We start from the raw sequence: 22,052 nt of genomic DNA on the forward strand, positions 1-22,052 counted from the left end.
TTATATCTTTAATTATAAACATGAGTAAAAAAAAAAAAAAAAAAAAGAAATTATTATTATTGATTGACAAAACGAATCGATTGTGTTCCGTTGCAAATTCGGCGCGGAACTGTTGACAAATTTCGTCCATATACCAATTTAATTTCGATCTACCAAATATTTTTTGATCTAACAAATTTTTATCTAATCCGCTGAGATCTATCTAATAATTAAGATCACGATATATCGAAACAACAAATATTATTTATCTTTAATTTTCGCTTATTAACCGAGAGATCTCGATCATCGTCCACGATACGATCACTTTTTTCACCTTTTTTGCATTTTTACCGCTTCGAAATTGATCATAGAAAAAGAAAAAAATTTAAATAACGATTGAATAAGTATCGAGTATAAATTTTAAACAAATTTAGAGATTTTGGATTAAAATAAAATTTTCTATTCTGTTGCGATTTAAAACGTTTTGCACACTTATATTATGTTATATGTGTCTCAAACATATGATAGGAAGTATTCAACTATTACACATTTATACGATCGATGATCCCATAGAGAGGTTTCTCGATTATCTATTCCAAAATTAAACGGACGCTGAGATAACAACGAGCGATATATAATTTTAAGCGATATATTATCGTTTATCCTATGTTAAACATATAACCTATCATTTATGATAAGAAACATCGTTATCGTTTAGAATTTTGTGCGGTTCATTAGAGATGACGATCAAAATACATTTGAGTTTATGTTTAATATAAATTATGAAACTTAATATTATTATCGATATTATCATTAATAATTATAATGACGATGACGATCATGATGATGATGATGATGATGATGATGATGATGATAATGATGATGATGATGATGATGATGGTAATAGTAAAGATGATAACGATGACGACAACTGGAATAGATGATGCAAAGAACATTTAAAATTAGACGCACTCATAGCTAAAAATTAGTCATCTAAACAGATGGAGGATATAATAAATCATCATTAGATATTGGATAGTATAAACGAAGTTTTATATATATATATATACATATATATATATATATATATATATATATATATATATATATATATATATATATACCAATATAAGACGAAGTATACACCCATGTACAAGATCAAAAAAATATATAGAAGAAAGCAAACAAAAACAAAATTTATTGTTAGAATGATATTAGATAAGTACGATATTTTTATGAGTAAGCAACAAGCTTACACTCACAATGTAGTCATCATTACAGACAAAGTATGCCCTATTAAGGAGAACGGCCGGCATGAAAGCTGATAATATTCTCCCGAGAGATTTAAAAAAGATGGGACGACTTCGATTAATTAAAATCGTCAAGTCACCGACGACGAACTTTTCCAATTTTCCAACTTTTGCTTGATACTTTTCGTCGATAAATCGCACATCCTTTTTTTCCTTTGCCTTTTTCAACCGATCAATCGTCTTCGTTATCAAAATGTTTAATATATCATTAATGGTTGGCTCTTAAAAAAAATTTTTTCTATATAGATATACCAGGTAGATAAGAAAACGATTATATTGAGAGACAACACCTCCGATACGTATCTCGGCGAAGAATGTTCCTTCAAATTTGGCAAGTCAGTTAAATCAGTTTGTTATTTTTGGCAGACTCGTAGTGATTCTCCGTAGGTTTAGCGGCCTATCCTTATTGTTCCTTGCTCTTGGCAATCACGGCAGAATGAGAAAGAGAAAGAGAGAGACAAAGAGAGAGATAGAGAGAGAGAGAGAAATATAGGAATAGAAGATGATAGACGGATAAATGACACATAACACTCAAAGTCGCACTACGATGATAATCCTATACAACGCATGTTCTCGTTTTTTTCTCCTTCCCCCGTTAGAAATGTATCCTTTTTTTTGTAGATCTTCACTATAAATTTTTTTCTTAATTTTCTTCATCGATCATTATTATCAAATAAAATTAAACCCGGTCTCATAATTGATTCCACATATCCTTGTCGATTCCTTATCAATAATCTTCCTTCTTCATAAACGGTGATCATTTCCTTCGAAAAAAAAAATTTACTTCTCCTTTCCTTCCTTCAAACGCACACAATTTTTTTTTTTGTATTTTCTTTTATTTGTCCTCTCCTGTTCTGTAATTTTTCCTTCATCAGAAAACAAATTTACCGTCCACACTTATTTGCATGCCGAGGAAAACTGCGGACAACGAATACGACGACGACGACGTTTTCTTCATCGGATCTCCACTACCAAGATATTTGTTGAAAATTGGCAACGCGCTCGAAATTCTTATTTTTAGCGATTTCTATAATGTGCAACGTTAAAGGGCGTATCCCTATTGTTTACAATGATTTTATTCTCTTTCAATAGACTCCGCCAATAATCAATTCGTACTTTATATGAATCTTTCTCTTCTTCTTTTTCACTTTCTTTTTGTCGTTGTATCTTTTTTCTTTTTCTTTTTTTCTCTGATTTCCTTCTCGTCACATTGCATTTTCAATTGGGTAGCTAAAACGGTCTATCGTACGTTGCCTAACATTCTAATAAACATCTATATATTTATCTATCTACCTAACTAACCATTTATCTATTTGTCTCTTGTTTACCATTACATCCTTCGAATTTGTTGTCAGCCATTTTTAATGTTTATATCATATTTATAAACTCTCATTTGATATATAATAAATATATATATATATATATATCGTATATATATGTAGTATGATTACGAAAAGAATACAAATTGTTTAATTGATCGGTTAAAAAAATTCTTTGAAAGAAAAAAATTGGATTTATCAGTAAAAGTAATCATTTGCATTATATATAACGTAGTAACCGCAAAAGTAATAAAAATAATTTAATTGATCGCTTATAAAAAAATTGTTAAAAAATAAAAGGGCTTCGATTTATAAGTCTATCCATATAAGGAATCATAGAATTTTCGATAACACCTAACATCAAGCGTCGGCGTTGTCCTACTGGGCAATCGGCCTCTAATCCAATTTTAGTAATTAGGCCTAACCGATTAGCGATACAAGCCATTGGCGCGTTCACGCGAATAAAGTTCCATTAAGATGTAATGGAACCCTGGCGTCCTCTTTTCTCGAAAACCTACAGAAATAAATTTCGAGGTAACGTCCTTCCCCTTCCCTTCTCCACCCTTCAAATCTTATTCTACAGATTGTCATCTATACCACATTTGATGTTACATAACTTATACCAAATTTTTAGAAAACTTATAATATATTTAGTGATCATTGTCATCTCTCAAGAAGTGAAAAAAATCTGAAAAGGAATTTCAAATTAATCTGGTTGGCTTTTAACCCTCCATGACGTCATGCAATTTTGAAGTCACGTATATATGTATTCGTATTTTGACAAATTTTTTTTATCACGAAATTTATTGTTAGTTTACATTCGAAGGTTAATATTTTTGCTGATTATTAATTTTCCGTATAAATATTTTATATAATCTTTTTATATAATATATTTTTATATAACGTTTGCTAATAATAAGTTTGAGTTATATGGTGCGCATTTATAAATATTTGAAAAAAATTTTATACATTAACTTGCAAAATATGTTTCTTATGATACAAATATAATAAAATTTCAACATCAAATTGAAGTTATACTATAAGTTTCGGATTGTATAAATTATTAGATATAAAAAAAAAGGTTTGGTTTATAAAATTTGGCTAATACAAAGAAAGCTAAGCTCATGCGAGTATACCAAAATGCATGTACAAAATACAACGATTTATTGTATTTTCCTATCCTAAATGAAATGATATGTTTTATACTGATCACGCATGCCCCATAAGCTTGCAAAATCTTTTGAAATTTATTAGAAAGATCAGACACCGCACGTGCGCGCGCGCTTATAATGCGTTAAAGTTGCAAGGTCGATGATATTCTCTAGACAAGGTTGACTAGTCTACAAACTCTAACTGCGCTCCAAACTTTACGATCATAGATAAAATTTATTCATTTAGTTCGAAAAACGCCATATGATTAATTAACTCTCTGTAACTCAATTTTGTTCCTTTTTTTATCTTTTTTTGTGTTCAACAAAAATTATATTAACGCGAAATTTATAATATAATTCATACATTAATATAATTATAATTCATATAATTATAATTCATACAATAATATCAAATAATTTTAATTAGCTAATTTTTAAATAAAATAGCTGTCTAAATAAAAAATTATATTATGTAAAATTTATAATATAAATTGTCTCATATTAATATAATTATAGTTAGTCAAATATTATAAAATAAAATAAATGAAATAATACAGTTAGTTAACAAAAAATTATATAATATGAAATAAATATAGTATAAATATAATTGATATAATTAACAAATATTGATTTTCTCATGATGAATTAATTATAATATAATAATTTTGTGATAAAAGAATAAAATAAAATTTGAAAAATCAAAATTACATGATATTATAGAGAGTTAAAAGTACCGATTTCGTGGATGCGTGTAAATTTTGTGATTGACATGTGTGACATTTTCGTGATTTGCATAGATAAAAAAAAATCAAATCAAATCAAATTAAAAAAGAAAAAAATAAAAAGAAATGAGAAAGGTAGAGATAGAAAAAGATAGAGAAATGAATCTAACGCAATTCGAGCTTATAATCTAAACGTGTCGTTCACGAAGATTGTTTCACGCGAATCACGCGGTGCATCTAAAATCGAGTCACGTGACGACATACATATATCTCGCGGTACGTTTATTTCAAATGCAGCCTCGTTCACTTGGCGATCGTTCAAAGGTCGTGCCACTTTGACCATCGTGCCGCTTGTCGCTTTATGGACCGTGGAAAATCTCCTGGACCAATCATAATTCATCATCCTTATTCCAAATTTTAACTATTGTCCAATCTCGAATTAATGAGGTATATTTTATTCTTGTTTTTTATATGCATATATATATATATATATATATATATATATATATATATAATTTTAATCTTCATCAATATTTTTTATCGAACAATCATTTCTAATATTTTGAATAATTTTCATCGTTATTGTAGAACTTAGTCGGAAGAGAAAAAAATTTTTGTAGAAAATTTTGATACAAATGAAGATATCAAAGAAATTGATCAATAGATTTATGTAAAAATTATAAAAATATATAAAGAAAAAAATAAAAAAAAGATGAGTATTGTTCTCGTTGGCAAGGAAAGATCGCTCGTCTGCGATTCGTCTAGTGGCAACAACGACGATTTAATTATAAAACAGACTGGCGTTCATTGGCATCGTTCGTTTTCATCCTCCCCCAAGGAAGTTACCTAGTGTCTAACGAAACGATATCATAGTCTAGAAATTTCTCTAAAGAAGAAAGGAGAGAAGATCCGAAAGTGGCGATTTTTCCTCGTAATTTCCAACTTTTTCTTTTTTCTTTCACATTCCACTATTTTGCTAAGAGGGGAAAAAAACTTTCGCAATGTTTGTTCAAAGCAAATATTATTACATTCTTTGTGCCTTTTCAAACATTCCTTCATGCTGGCGATGAGATTTGTGAGAAACAGATAAATCATGTCTTACAATCGTGTTTATATAGTCGAAGGGATCGAAATCCTGTTGCTCCTCTTCAGGAGTTGGTAGAGGACACGGGTAGAAGGCTTGTGAAGGTCTGATAAAAAGATTTTTCTCAATATTTTGTAAGAAATTATAAGAGGAGATACACGAAAAGAAAAAGAAAAAAATTGAAAAGAAAAAATGTTTAAATAGATTCCTTACGAATGGAAGATTCAATGTTTCACAGATAAATCTACTAAATAAAAGATTCCAACGTTTTATAGATAATTTATCAATTGAAAATTCAATGTTTTACAAATTATTTATGAATAAGGAATTCAATGTCTTATAAATGATTTACGAAAAGATTCACAATATTTTATGGATAATTTACGAATCTAATATTCCATGTATTATAGATAATCTACCAATTGAAAATTCAATATTTTTACAGATTATGAAATAACAATGTTTTGCAGATATAATCTAGAAATTTGAAATAAAATATTTTACAAATGATCTATTAGAATGAAACGAAAAATTTTTATCCTATAATCAAAAATTTTTTAACAACGGTATCCCATGCAAAATAAAATTAAACGATTGATCACTACCTATGCGGCCTATTTCGCCGATTTTCCTTCAACTTGGCCATCAGTCTCGTAAATTCCTCCCACTCTTTGTCAACCTCTTCCTCATTGCCCTCCGGATGATGATGATGCAAGCTCTCCTCCAAGAGTTCCTTCTTCGTTGTTTGATTCGCCATTGTTAACCAGTATATTACGATTTCGATTTCGTTTCAATCGAAACTTAGGTAACGGCTTTAGCGCATTATAATCTATCATTGAAAAAATTCGATTCTGAAGTCTCACATTTTGAACAGGAGAAAAAAAAAAGAAAAAGAAAGAAAGAAAGAAAAAGAAAGAGAGAGAGAAATATATAATTTTTGAATCCAATATTTGATATATGCATTCTATCGATAAATTCGTAAAGATTCGAAATAAATTCTAGAACAATTATAAGAGTTAATTATGCAATATAGATATTAATTGAAAATATCGCTTAGTAGCTTGTTGAAAGAATTAATTTTTTTTTCTTTTTTTTTTTTCTTTTTTTTTTTTTAAACAACGACACGATAGATACGATTCACTCTCACGAAAGGAATAACGATCGGCATCCGGTCGGAGAACGATTCGGACGTGTGATCGGAGCTAGCACGTAGGAAGAGAACCTTGCAAAAGTCATGCGAGAATAATCGACTATATCTCTATATTTTTTTCATTTTTTCTTTCACTCTTTCCTTTCTTCATATTATTTTATTCCCAATCAAAATATTTTTTTTCTCTTTCTTACACTTATTTTTTTATTCTCTTTTTCTCTCTCTCTCTCTCTCTCTCTTTCTCTCTCTCTCTCTCTCTCTCTCTCTCTTTCTCTCTCTCTTTCTCTTTCACAATTGTTATGAGGATCACACTTTTTTTTGTCTCTGATGAAAACCACTTGTCGACATGATAAAAAGATAGAGATAGAAAGAGAATGAAAGAGAGAAAAAGAGAGAGAGAGAGAGAAAAAAAGGGGAGAGAGAGGGGGAGATGAAGAGAGAAATAGAGAGATAGAGAGAGAAAATGATAGATAATGAGAGAATGAGAATGAGAAAAAGAAAAAGAAAGAAAGTAATGGCAAACCGTTCAGAGATCGGCCTCACGGCAGACGATCTAACGCGAAGCGTCAGTGAGTCACACACTGACGACGAGAAGAGAGAGAACAAGAGAAGGACCTAGGCTGCTCCAATTTATGAACTCATCAGCCTCACTCTGCCATCCCCGTCGTCGTCGTCGTCGTCTTCGTACAACTCGTAGCATGCAGATACACACACACACATACACACACACACACACATGCATACACACACGCTTAGACATAGTACTATGTGTGCAAATAATTTCCCCTACTATGGCCAATTCAAATTATCCATTGTGTTAGCGAACACCTCTGTGATCTTATCGCGGAAGAGAATTGATTTATATGAGAAAAAAATCGTTGAAAAATTTTGAACAATTTTTTCTCTATCTTGTTCTTTTTCCTTTTTTCTCTTCTTCTTTTTACATCATCCTCAATAACGTTATCTCACGTAAATATAAGTGATCGAGATATTCGAAAATATTGTTTCAGTTTATTTCTTTTTTACAATTTTTTTTTTATTGTTCAACATATAGATATATCTTATTTTGCTAGTCCAGCAAAGTTCTTTTATCTCTTCCGGCGATTACCTCAAGAAATTGGCGGTCGTTAAGTGACCTGCCGTGGACTCATTAACTTGACCGAGGGTCGCCATATAGCAACCAGCTTCATATGATGAATCTTTTTCTATAGTGATTTAATAGGTCGAACGGTGCTTCGTTTAACGGTGTTCAATGATGGACAAGTTTTACGCTGATGCGTTTTTTAATGTTGATGGAAAAACAAAAAAAAAGAAATAATAATAATAATAATAATAATACATTGGTATATGGTATATATTTATCGAAGGTAGAATATATGTATTATATTATCATTTGATGTACGTAAGGTTTCTAGTGCCGACTGTACGAAAGCCATACACGCAGCAATTGAACACTTCCCGAGAGGCCGAGGGCTCTCGTAGGATGTTGCCTTCAAAGTCACCGGTTATCATATCGTTTGAAATTAACGCGTAATGCGATGAGTGTCCGTCTTAAATGGGTCCAGTCTTCCCGAGCACGTGCGTGTACCAAGAGATCACTTTGCCGAGATCATTCCGCACTAATCGATCTCTCTCTCTCTCTCTCTCTCTCCAATTTTCTTCACATTTTTTCAAAGATAAATTCATATATATGTATATCTTCGTTTAACCGCGTTAACTGTATAAATTGAAACCGAAAATGAAATTTTGTTCGAATTGATTTTATGAATATTCTATTTTGTTTTACGAGATATAAAATCATATATAATTATTGAATTGATACAAGCGAAGAATCTAATCAATTTATTAATGAACTTATATATAATAGTTATGATCGAATTAGAAATTTTTATTATAAGATATTATATTTATTTAATCGATTTTTAAATAATATTATAGATAATAAATTTATTTTAATGAATTTTTTATATCGCATATATAATAAATTTATGAAATGTGCAAAATGTTTAAAATGTTAAAATGTTAAAAATTTTGATTATAATATATTATATTTATTCATAAATGAATGCTTCATTATTCATAACGGCACTTTTATTATATTTATGAATCAATTTGATATTAAAAAAAAATATCACTTACAACGTTTACGTCAATCGATCTTGATGAAAATTTCAATTATTTGTTTACAAAAATATTTTTTCTTTCGGAATAATCGAAAAATCCAAATTCAGGTATGTGTACGTACCTCCAACTATGTAAAATCGCTAAACCCGATGGCAAGAAGCTCACGAGTTGGATCGTAGGATCACAGTTGGCCGATTAAAAAACAACTGATTGCGAAGAAGCAAATTGCTTCTTCTAACGAACTGGTAAGAAATTCCGGGCAGAGTTATTGTTAGTCGCGCGGGGCCGTAATGAGTTATAAATTTACTTATTTGAGTTTGTCGACTTGTGTTTCTTCATGGAGCAAGCAAAATGGTGTTAAGATAGCGTTGCTTGAGATAATGCATACGAAAAAGGTTACCGACAATGCAAATTTTCAAAATTTATATCCCGCACATTCGGATAATAACAAAGAGAAAAGAACAATTGGGGTGGGGATATTGGATTAGAATCTTAATTAGAATCTACCGCCTTTGTTTAGAATGATTTTTTTTACGAATAATATACTTGAGAATCGCTTCGGATTAGAGTCAACAATATTTTTCCTTATTTTTCTTCCTCTTACATCTTGATAAATCGATTTTTCGAAATATTCTAACTTTCCCATAAGAATGTTCTTTAGAGAAATAATAAAGTTTCCTTGATCCCTAGAGTTTAACGATGTTACAACGATGACGTCCGTCCGAAGAAGATACGTACATACATACATACATATATGACTCACTACTCATCGTTAAAATGACGCTTTTTATGAATACACAAGGTGGTGTCATATGAATCAACGATCGACGTTTACAAAGATACTATAAATTATTAAATGAAATTGTACAATTTTTATTATTATTAACTAATACGAGACTTGCGATACTCGCGATACTCGCGATAGTTGCCTACGAACGAATAAAAGACCAAGAATCAGTCCCATGAGTTCCATGACCCTACACCACCGATGTATTAGACCATTGAATTAGTTAATGTCAGTCACATGAAGCGGCAATGAATTAGTACCCCGGGTCGAATGCGTCAACAGTGCATGCAATCGCATTTTGGATAGGATCGTTTGTTCAATTACTGTGTCTTCCTTCCTGTTTAGCTTGTCGACGATGATGCACCCTGCTGTGATTTTTACGTCTCAGAATATTTACTATCCTATCATGTATGTATCTTTTTCCTTTGTATCTAATTGACGATCAAATAGATTTATGGAACTCGTAAAAATTCATATACGTACATATTTCATATTTGAATTTGGAAAAATCATATTTTTTTTCTCTCTCTCTCTCTCTTTTCTTTTTTTTTTCTTTTTTCTCACTAATTTATGTTCTAAGAATTAATATTGATTATGATCTAATTATACGGAAGTAATTAATAATTGCAATTAGTAGCAATACAAAAAAAAAATTTGCATTTTTTAATATAACGAATTTCAATAAAAATAGATGCAATTAATGTACGTAAATCCCTCGTATTAAATGACAAATTTGTTTATATCATATTATTTGTTTGCATTAAAATAATGAAATTATACATTCAAATGTAATAAATAACGAGACAGCATAAAATGTTGAAAAGTTTATATACACGAGATGTCCTTCCTATTATCGTCCTATTTTTCTCTCTCTCTCTCTCTCTCTTTCTCTTTCTTTCTCTCTCTCTCTCTAAAAAAAAAGAAAAAAAATATGATATGTAGGAAGCACGTCTTCTCCGGGTGGTCGATAATATGCCAACAAACAAAGCTTGTCGATAACTTTTCGACCTCGTGCACGCGCCTATTCGTATACATATGTATACATATTCTCTCGCAGAAGATATTATTTAAAGAAAAACATCTGGCTCTGTTTCATTCTTACTCATTAATTTATTCTTCGCCTTCGTCTCTTTTTGTCTCTCTCTCTCTCTCTCTCTCTCTCTCTCTCTATCTATCTATCTATCTATCTTTCTATCCATCTTTACCTCTCTCTCTCTCTCTCTCTCTCTCTCTCTCTCTCTCTCTCTCTCTCTCTTTCGAATAATTTAAATGAAATTATCTATACGTTGAAAAATGTCTTTCCATAAATCCTTATTCGTATACACTGCAGAGATATAGTAAAGTACTCTTAAATTAACGAAGCTACATATACGATGTCTAATAGATTCTCACTCGTATATAACAACGGAGAAAATAAAAAGATCTTTTTTTTTCTTCTCAAACAATGAACAAGTGTGACCGGATAAATGAAGAATACGTAGAACGAGTAAAGTGACACTAATTTTCTGTTTTTCTTTGCTACAAGTATAGGACATATTCCGTCACACATGCTTTACGTTTTGATTTACAATTCCCAACGAAGTTGACGGTAAATGAGACTGAAACTATTATTTTCTTTTTATGCTTTGTTTTCTATTCTAAAGACAACAATCACAAAGTAGCAATTTAAATTCATCGTTTAACATATTAGGTATATTTCAATGTTGCTTTGTGTATCTACACAAAAGTTATATAATGTAATAATACAATAGTATTATTTATAACGGTATAATTATATTATACTAAATATATTGTATAATACATTATATTGTATACTATATAATATATGTGGTATAATAATGATATTATATTACTAATATATAATATATAATATATAAAATTATTAATATATAATATTAATAATACAGTAATATATTGCATTATATTAACATAAATAAGTTTAATACTTAGTATAGAAAATATAATATAATTATAGTATACTAAACTTATATTATATATATTATATTAAAATATTTTATAATTTTGTATACTAATATTTTAGTATAGTATAATATAATTTTTTATTACAGCATATATATATATATAATTTATATTTAATATAATTTACATTATACCAAAATATATTAGCACAATTAAATAATAAAAACTCCTAAGATGAAACATCTTAGGATATGAAGGAAAAATTGATTTAGCGAGAATAAAATGAAATAAACGTAAGTTAAGATTTTTCATCCTTTCCAATAATTTTTCTTCTTTTTCTTCTTTTGCTTTCATTTGCGATCCTTTCCCCAAGGCAATATAGAAAGTGTGAAATTCCAAAGCGCTTCTTGAACGTGACATATACAGATACAAGTTAATCTATTCCATGTCGTCATTCCATGGAATAGAATATAAATTGCTCAGTGTTCACCCATGAACTTTTGCTCAGTTAGAGCTTTACTCAGTAATAATACCTATATGTATATATATTTATACACATATGTATTATATATATATATATATATATATATATATATATATATATATATATATATATAAAGAGAAACTCAAAGACGTTCCATCGATGTTTAATTTCAATGATTAGGTTACCGAAACATACTTGTATGAAATGATAGCGAGAAATCGTCCGAGACGTCGTGTCTGGAAGTCTCCAAAACGATAACCTTGTTTACCAGTCTCTGATGGAACTTGAAAATATTCTGAGATAGATTGTCGTCTTTCTCTCTCTGCCTTTTCCTCTCTCTTTGTGATATCGAATTCCCTAGATACACCAGCCTATTATGTTCTTAATTATGAAAAAAAGAATTATATTTTTTTTCTTATCTTTATTAATTTTAATAATATTTAATGTATACATATAGATATCTCTTGATATATATTATAATAATAAATATATTATATAATATAATTATATATTTTTTAAATATTATACTATATAATAGAATTATATTAAGTTATCTTTAGGTATTATTAATTATAGTATACCTACCAAATATAATTATACTAAGTAATAATTACAATATAATACTTTATATATATATATATATATATATATATATATATATATATATATATATATATTATATTATATTATACTTTGTTACTATAATAACTGTAGTTAGTATACTTTAAGGTGTAAATTTTATATTATATAATATTTGCTTCTTAGATAGAAAGTAAGTCTTTTACAAATTACAGAGGATTAATCTCTCCTCTTTATCTCGTCTACTTTATTATCTAGATAAAAGAAAAAAATATAATTTTTATTGTTCATCACAATGGATGCAATTATGCAATGAGCTAAGTTTGCCACGAAATGCGAGACGTCATTAAAAAAACTGGTCGAACGTGAAACAATCTAACGAGATGTAGGCATATTTCTTTGATACTCGCGTACCGATCGGCGGATTGATTAATAGAGAATGAAAGTAAAACGCGGATGGAATCGCGGACGAGTCGATAATCAAGGTCATTTAACAGTTGCGCGATCACCGTCATCATCGACCACTGTTGATTGAATCCGTGATCATGATCGTGATCGTGATTGTGATCGTGATCGTGATCCTGATCGTGATCGTGTGCATGATTGTGCCCATGATCGTTATCGTGTCCATGACTAAACCGCACATTTCTTATGTCATCGTACATTAAAACCTAATTTTTTCATAAAATCATTAGATTGATGCACGCAATAAATGTTTATCCGGAAGATAAACAAGATAAACACTATTCGTGCAAAAATCCGTAGAAATGAAAGCGTGAAAACTGTCATCAAGATTTCTTTCGTAATCCTAATCGACCTGTCGTATTCATTTTACGATACAGAAAAATCAAACAAATGGATACACATATTCGAATAAACGGCGAAATAAAAAGGATTTTTATTGTTAAAACAAAAAATAATATATATACATATATTCTAAATGATTATAAAAATATACTATAGATACAAATATAATGATTATTTTTGTATAAAAGAATGATTAAACTGTTCATAGAGTAAACAGTTCAGTTATTGGTTAATTTGTAACGATTGACCGTAACCCCCATCAATTTTAAATAATAATAATGTTGGACTTATTTAAAAAGTATGCGGTCGATTGTTATGCCATAATAGACTATATTTTAGAAGTATTATTTATTATTCAACGAAGAAGATTCTAGTTTAGGAAATTATTCATAAAACGAGATCATTAAAAATTGTATATAAATAGAAAAAATTGCATATAATAGAAAAATATATTTTTTTGGAATAATCGAATATCATGTTTTTTTTTTTGTAGTAAGAACAATAGTATTAAAGAATAATTAAAAGTTTGTAAAAATAATTAGTAAATTTTGATCAAACGTTTTCTATTAAGTTTTTAATTCTTCCGATCTAATTGGATATTTTCGGTATAAGTTTCATCGGCGAGACATTCATCAGTTCAGCAAATTTAGCAGAGTCTTTTATTTGATTCGGATGATATGTTATTCCACCTTCTTTGTCGACTTTCGCCATGGCAGATTTCTCTACATCACCAGCTACGAGAACAGATAATTCACCAGACTTTGGAAGTTCTCGAAGTTGACAAAGCAAAACTGACAATCTCTCTTTAGAACCACAACAAAAAGCATCAGGATCGATAGCCATAAAACAATGTCCCAGATTAGCAATTTTGTCATTTTTTTTCCAAGAACGAATATTAGGTCCAAAATGGCTACCAGAAAGAATACCACAAAGAACTTCGACCATTGTGGCAAGACCATAACCTTTATAACCCGAAAATCGTTCTTCACCGCCCAAAGGCATCAATAGAGTCGCATTGTAGGCATCACTAGAGTTTGTTGTAATTTTACCCTGATTGTCAAGTGCCCAACCAGGGGGTATCGGTTCATTCTTTCTCAAGGCCAATTCGATTTTTCCTAGTGCCACAGCGGTGGTCGCTATGTCCAAAAGAAATTCGTCACCATTTTCCGCAGGCATTCCTAACGATATAGGATTTGTTCCCAAAGCGGCTTTTTTACTACGTGTTGGTGCCATTAAAGGACTCGTATTGGTACAATTGAAACCTATCAGATTTTGTTCCATAGCCATCAATGTGTAATAAGCACAAATACCAAAATGATTCGATCCTCGTGCTGATACCATACCAATTCCATATTCCTTAGCTTTTTTTATTGCTAATTCCATGCAATACTTGCCGATTATCTGTCCCAAACCATTTTGTCCATCGACCAAAGCTATCGCCTGCAAAAAAGTTTAGTCGACCTTTATAAGAAGATTTATCTTTTTCTAGTTTTTCTTCAATTCACAAATGGTCTCTATGCTTTTAAAATCTTCAAATTTAACAAATCATTTTCTGCAATATATAGATGGAAATATAATAATAATATTTTATAATATATATATATATATATTTATATACATAGAGAAAAAGGGAGAGAGGGAGAGAAAGAGAGAGAATATCTCGAATATTTACTTTCGACACGAATTACGATATTTGATCGTCGACTCGTTAATGATGTTGCCGATGACGCAAGAATATTAACACATGCTCGTTCGTTTATTATGCACAAAGCACGGCATATACAAGAGACAAGCACGCTCGATCGTTAATTAGATGTAGTAAAGGAAAGATGGATTTAAGATTTACGAGTCGGCAACGAATCTTACTGTCGTGAGACAGATGACGTCCTTTCTCCCTCTCCCTCTCTCTCTCTTTTTCTCTCTCTCTTTCTTCTCTCTCTCTCTTTTTCTCTTACTATTACAAAAAAAAGAAAGAGAAAGAGAAAGAGAAAAAGAAAAAATCTCGTTAAAAGTAAGGAATCATCCTATCTTATCATTTCTCTCTCTCTCTCTCTCTCTCTCTCTCTTTCTCATCGCTTGTTAATATAATACGTCAATGTTAAAAGCGATACATTTAGATCTATATAAATCGAAGAAGAAAACGAATTATTAATGACAATAATTGAAAGATCATAATAAAAATAATTATTTTTTGATTATTTACGATACAATGAATACGTTCGTATGTACGAAACGTAAATATCATTTTTGAGAATAAAGGGAATGACCCGAAAAAAAAAACTATACAAAGAAAAAGAAAGAAAAGGAAAAAAAAAGAAGAAAGGAAAAGAAATGAAAAAAAAACAAAACTAGAAAACAACAATAAAATTTGATAACTTTGAAAGCAAGAATACCAATGTTTCGTAATAAAAATTATTGTGAACCTTAAAGTCTTGTACGATATTTGGTTTGGCAACAGGATCGATGATTTTATTTTTAATGTCGTTCACGTACATCTGCATTCTGTTCATACCATGACTGAAGTGACCACGATAATCAGACGTCATTAAATGACATGCTACGACGTGAGCGTCTTCCTTGAGTGTTCCCACCTTGCACAGACATTCCTCGATGAATCTGACTACCTCTTCCTTTGGTATAACCATATCACTCGTATCGCAATTGGACGTCATATTTCTTGTGACAAGAACAACATCAACAATGTCTTCTTTTCTTCTTGGAATTTGTAATACTCTATGCCGCATTCTTGATATGCAACAAATTCTGATAAACGAGCTAGCACGATTACAGATGATCATTTTCTTCTTCTTCTTCTTTTTCTTTTTTTTCTTTTTCTACTTCTTTCGTTGTTTTCTCTAATCCTACCTTCCCGATTCAACTTTCTCTCGTTCGAATCAAATCAATACAAGATGAAATATTCAAATCTCTCGACTTTCAAACTTTATTATCTCACTTCAACGTATTCATCGATTAAATAAACTTTATTACTTTACTTTTCAAAACGGTATATTTGTTAAAAAAGAAATCAGAAAATTAAATTCAAAAGTTATGCGACAATATCGATCGGTCCATACGGCCCACTCACTGAATTTTTATTTCAAAGATCTCGGGTTATCGTTCGGGTCTTATCGAAATGCTACGACGAATGACACAACGTTATTTCTTCCAAAAAAGAAAAAATATCTACCAATTTAATAACAAGAAATAAATATTCTTCATCAGACTAATTTACTTGTTCGGTCGAATTAATCCCATTGATTTTTATTTTTCTCTTCATTCCTTCCTTTTTCTTGTTTTATCTCTGTTTTATTATTAGACTTCCATGAGTTCAATATTAGCAGACCTTACGATCATATATCACTATAATACGTAAAATTTAAATTTGCCGCTTTTCTTGCTTCCTACGTCGGATAACACATTAAAATTACGTAACTTATCGCTTAAATTTTAACTGATACTTTCGATATGTCTTGAAAGCACACCATTTTTTTATTTTCTCGATCTCTTTATCTTCCTTGAAAGTCTTCAAAAGTATTTAAATGTGTCACAAACGATAGGAAATACGACGTAAATGATAAGACGATAAGATCGATCGATCTATCGTAAACGAGTTGTCGTCGTGTCGTCTTGATCGTGTCCCAACACGACGTTTATTTTTTTTTTTTTATTGTTGTCGACAGTGCTCGCTTGAAAGTTTCTGTTGGACGGCCTGGATGGTAACGTTCAAGCGGGCGCCATATTCAAAATTGATTCACACATTCGACTCAATTTTCCAAAACTTGCATACGTGAATTAGACGCGATATATATTTTTTTTTGATTTTTATTTTTTCTTCTCCTTTTTTTCTTCCGATTTTTCCTACATTTGGTTACATAATAATAAGTACTCAATCGTTCAAACTTTCAAGAAATGACATAATCGACCGCGTACACTAAGAGAATCCTTGAACGTTCGCACGCACATGTACACACACACACGCACATACACAAATGTACAAACATACATGGTATTTAAGTATGTGGTGAATAAAAAAGAAAGAAAAAAAAAGGAAAAAAAAAGAGAACATTTACATGGATTAGGTGACGTTTCTATACCGTTATCTCGCATGCATATTTCTTACAGAACTGATCGGTTTTACCGGTACAACAAATAAACTACATCGGGTGTAACGATCTAAAACGTTAAAAGATCAAATTTTTGTCAAATTTCTGTATAAAGAGAAATCAACGATTTCTTATAGAAAAGATAGCGAATTTTTGTTCATAAACTTTATTATTTTCTTCATACGAATTAAAGAAAAATAAAAAAAAAAAATATTTCTACAAACTTTATCATAGATTTTTCGAGAATCATCATCAACAAAAATCGTTACCGCTTTCGATTTAGTAAACTAATAATTAATTATTATTGTAATTAATTAATTCCCATAGCGCTTAAAATCTATATACTGTAAATTATAAATTTATATGCTTTAATGACTTTATAAATTTATATACTTAAATTTCATAGTCTAAGGTAATAGTAATGGTAAAAAAGAAAAAGAAGAAATTGAAAAAAAAGGAATAAAATATATAAGTAAGTGAATATAGTATATATATATATATACGTGAATATACAATGTAGATATTACGTATATACGGCAATGGTAACGTTTAAATATCATTAAAACTAGCGAATAAATATTTGCGTATCTTCTTACGGTCTATGATATTCTTCATATGTATATATGTACATGTACATACATGTACAAGTTAAAAACACCTTCTCGATCCATCGCTTCGATTAACTCGAATAGAAGTCGATAAGCATAAATCATTTGTGTAATAGATTCTTATTTGTGTGTATATGTATATATATATATATATATATATATATATATATATATATATATATATATAAACATATATGTATAACGTGTCCTCATTGACGACAAAGCGAAAGGCAAATTACGATCGAGTTAATTTGATAAAGTACATCAATAAAAATGAATAAAAATCAATCATTATTGTCCTTTTTTTTTTTTTAATTTTTCACTTAGATAAATGGCGAATTAAATGGAGTAAATGGGATAAAATAAATTATCATCGTTTTTTCCTTCTTTTTCACCGTTTCTTCTTGTTATAATTCCAAATTTCCAATCAGCAATGATCTCTCTTTCTCCTCCCTTTCCTCTCTTTCTCTCTCTCTCTCTCTTTTTCTCCTGCTCTTTCGCTCTCTTCCTCTCTCTCTTTCTATCTTTTTTCTCTCTCTTTCTCTCTTTCCTATCTCTTTCTCTCTTCTATCTTTTTCTCTCTCTCTCTCTCTCTCTCTCCATCTCTCTCTCTTTGTCTCCTTCCCTTTTTTATTCGACCTCGATTCTCATTATCATCGAAAGACACTTTCTGTAATATCACTAGCGAATATTCTACCGATCTACCACAAATGAGAAACATCTTATCGCAACTCTCGATAAGCAATGAATCTTTCTTTTTTTTTTCTTTTCTTTATTTATTTTTTCTTCTGATATATCTTATATACGATAATATATATTTTCAATATAAATACTGAATATAATATAGGCACTATATTTTTATACATATAAATATATATTATAAATTACAATTTTATATACTTTAATAACATTATAAAAAATTTACATATATTAATTTGTAATACTTTATGAACTATAAGTTTTTATAACAAATTCCATAGCAATCAAATATTTCTTAATGGTTCAAATAAGTTTATTAAATCGAAGAGTTTATAGAATAAGTCTCTTTTTCGTATGAAGAAAATAAAGCCTATAATAAATAAATAAATAAATAAATAAATATAAATAAATAAAAATTAAAATTTTTAATCTCTTTAAAATTTCATAAATTGTTAAATGAAATCCAAGAAATATCAGAGTATAATTTCACTTAAAATATGAAACTTTTCTTGTATCAATTTCAGTATTGATCTTTTGTATCAATAAAAATAAAAAAAGAAATGATAAATAAATTAAATAAATAAATATATTAATAGATTGAATAAGAAAGTTCGGGAAGTCAAGGCGAAAAAAAAGACGGGGCAATGTTACTGAATATAAGAGTGCGAGTATCGTTTCTTCTATGATCGAAATCCTTCAACCTACATGATAATTTGATTAATTAACAAACGAATCGTTAATACGATTTCCACATTCATATATCAGATTCTTATAAATATCTACATTTATCTCATATAATATATATATATATATATATATTATACAATATATATATATTATACAATATATATATATTATACAATATATATATATATATATATATATATATATATATATTATACAATATATATTATACAATATATTTATGTGCAAAGAGGAATGACGTAAATATTCTCATGATAGATAATTCGGAGAAATCATATCATCGTTTGAAAAAGATCATATTTATGAATTATCATCATTATCAAAAAAAAAAAAAAAAGAAAAGTGGAGAAGAAGAGAGATGGAGAGAAAATCTTATAAAAATCGTAAAAATTTTTAATACCTAAGTACTTACAATTAGTCTATAATCGATTAGAGATAATTATTGAAGAAAAAAAATAATCGATTTAAGCTTGACTTTGTGAAGATATAAGAGGATTAATGGTAGGTATATATATATTACCTATCGATAAGAAGTAGACAACGATAGAATGTTAATCGACGTTAACGAGTTATTACGTCATAAAATGCTTGATGTTATCTCAACTTTATACCTGTCGTATGTAAAAAACGAATGAAGGAAGAAGTGCGAATAGTGTAGGAAAAAAGAAGAACGAAATGAAGAAAAATAAAAAAGAAAGAAAGAAAAAGAGGAAAAGGATTGTTATATTAAAAAAATATTTACATTTTCGACAAAGAGAGAGATAGAGACAGAGACAGAGAGAGAAAAAGTATTATTATGAAAAAAAAAAAAAAAAAAATTAGATTTTTAATATTATTCAATTAGTAGTATTCGATCGTTCATTTTTCTCGATAATCGAAAATCTAGATCAAATGATATCGATGAGAAAATATAAAGATGTGTTAAAGATAAAACTAACAATATCTTTTACTGTACACATGATTTATTTGTTTCTCGAAGACAATTATTATAGTACCGTTAACACGGCGAATAAAAGATGAATTATAAACCTCGTATCTTAACGAATATAATTCTCACATTGTTTTAGAATTTAGTTATGACTTTAGTTAAGAAATTCTCTGTGAAATCTCCGGCCCGGGATTTTGGCAAACTCAAAAATTACATTATGTACTAACAGCAGTAACACCAAACAGCAAACAGCAAACAATAAAAAGCCACAGAAACTGCAAGAGCAGCAGCACCAAATGAATTGTAGCTAAATACAAAGATAAAATGTGTCTCGCCAAGATGCGTTTATGCATCTTAATTCAGCTGCCATGACATTTGAAATATCTGAATAGGAAGAGAGAGAAAGAAAAAAGAAAGAGAGAGAAAGAGAGAAAGAGAGAGAGAGAGAGAGAGAGAGAGAGAGAAAAAGAGATCTATAAATAAAAAATTCAAAATCGAATATATCGTACATATATATCGAATTGAAATGAAAATAATGAGTAATTTCAAATAAGAAATATTTTTATCAAGAAAAAAGGGGTAAGTATCGATTCGATTCGATTAATAATTTTAATTGTGAAAAATAAGAAAAATCACGCGAGAAAGTTAAAACTCGTCGTCATTCTCTACATACGAAGTCTATTCTCTTTCTCTCTCTCTCTCTCTCTCTCTCTCTCTCTCTCTCTCTCTCTCTCTCTCTCTCTCTCTCTCTCTCTCTCTCTCTCTCTTACTCTCTATGAGGAGACTCTATTTACGCCTAAGAGTCTGCTTAAGCTAATAATAAACATGAAAATAGGTTTGCAACCCTTGCCGTCACTTTTGGCGCGTTTCTCAGCTCGCATTGTTCTAAGCTCGAATATCATAGGTTATACATATTCTCATATGAGTCGTCGAAGGGAAAAAAAGAACAAAAAAGGGAAAAAAAAAGAAGAAGATGTTAAATCGTTCATTTTGATTATTTCTATAAATTTATTTGCTTCGATTGTATTAAAACTTATCTTAAAGATTTCCTTCGAAAAATAAATCTGCAAATATGATATTAAAAAATATTGTTTATAATGTAATATGATTCGTGTAAATATATGCGTACACACATATATATATACACACACACACACACACACACGCCACAAACATATCAACATATCGAATTACCTTTGGAACCTGCTCTTATCGATTCGATATGTCTGATACTTAAATATTTTACCTTGTTTTACATTTTCTTTTCTTTTTTAAATGATTAAATCGATAAAATAAGTCTCTCAGATTTAACCGGTTCTATTTAAATAATCGAAAATAATAAAGCAAAAAAATGTCGTTGAAAATATGATAAAACGCGTGCACATGAGTGATACACACATGTATGAATTATTCGTACTTATAGATTCGACATGTTCCTTAAAATTTTACTTGTTAAACTTTTGAAGTTAAATTTTTTACTTATTTCATATAAATTTTGTTCTTTATTTTTTGTTTTGCTTTTTTGTTATAATTAACTCGATAATAAATCTCTCAGTATTAATTGGTTATATTTGAATGATCGAAAATAATGAC

At 29.4% G+C, this 22,052-nt stretch overlaps 2 protein-coding genes across 15 annotated transcripts in view; both read right to left on the minus strand.

The window, feature by feature from the left end:
• LOC124950519 (chloride channel protein 2) overlaps positions 1-22,052 on the minus strand; it is a 33,264-nt gene that overhangs the window by 6,409 nt on the left and 4,803 nt on the right. For 2 of the 14 annotated variants that reach the window (XM_047497324.1, XM_047497335.1), the window contains 2 exons: positions 6,171-6,394; positions 5,584-5,671 (listed from right to left, as the gene is read on the minus strand). The exons of 2 other annotated variants lie outside the window; for them this stretch is intronic. In XM_047497324.1, coding sequence (XP_047353280.1) covers positions 5,584-5,671; positions 6,171-6,322 — 240 coding nt within the window. In that variant the 5' untranslated portion in view covers positions 6,323-6,394. 10 more of the 14 variants (XM_047497363.1, XM_047497315.1, XM_047497371.1 and 7 more) reach the window with 10 other exon arrangements.
• On the minus strand, positions 13,484-17,646 carry LOC124950616 (uncharacterized oxidoreductase YjmC-like). Its single transcript, XM_047497577.1, has 2 exons — positions 15,840-17,646; positions 13,484-14,856 (listed from the first exon to the last, which is right to left on the minus strand). The coding sequence occupies exons 1-2, from the start codon at positions 16,212-16,214 to the stop codon at positions 14,005-14,007; spliced, it is 1,227 nt and encodes a 408-aa protein (XP_047353533.1). The 5' UTR covers positions 16,215-17,646; the 3' UTR covers positions 13,484-14,004.

The sequence above is a fragment of the Vespa velutina genome, chromosome 1, assembly GCF_912470025.1.
Source record: "Vespa velutina chromosome 1, iVesVel2.1, whole genome shotgun sequence".
Classification (NCBI taxonomy): Eukaryota; Metazoa; Arthropoda; class Insecta; order Hymenoptera; family Vespidae; genus Vespa; species Vespa velutina.

Bases quoted from the DNA above. Each gene is read 5' to 3' on its own strand.
- LOC124950616 (XM_047497577.1), bottom strand. From the start codon at position 16,214: ATGATCATCTGTAATCGTGCTAGCTCGTTTATCAGAATTTGTTGCATA. The intron at 14,857-15,839 runs GTTCACAATAAT...ACTTTTTTGCAG, and splicing joins ATATCGTACAAGACTTTAAG to GCGATAGCTTTGGTCGATGG.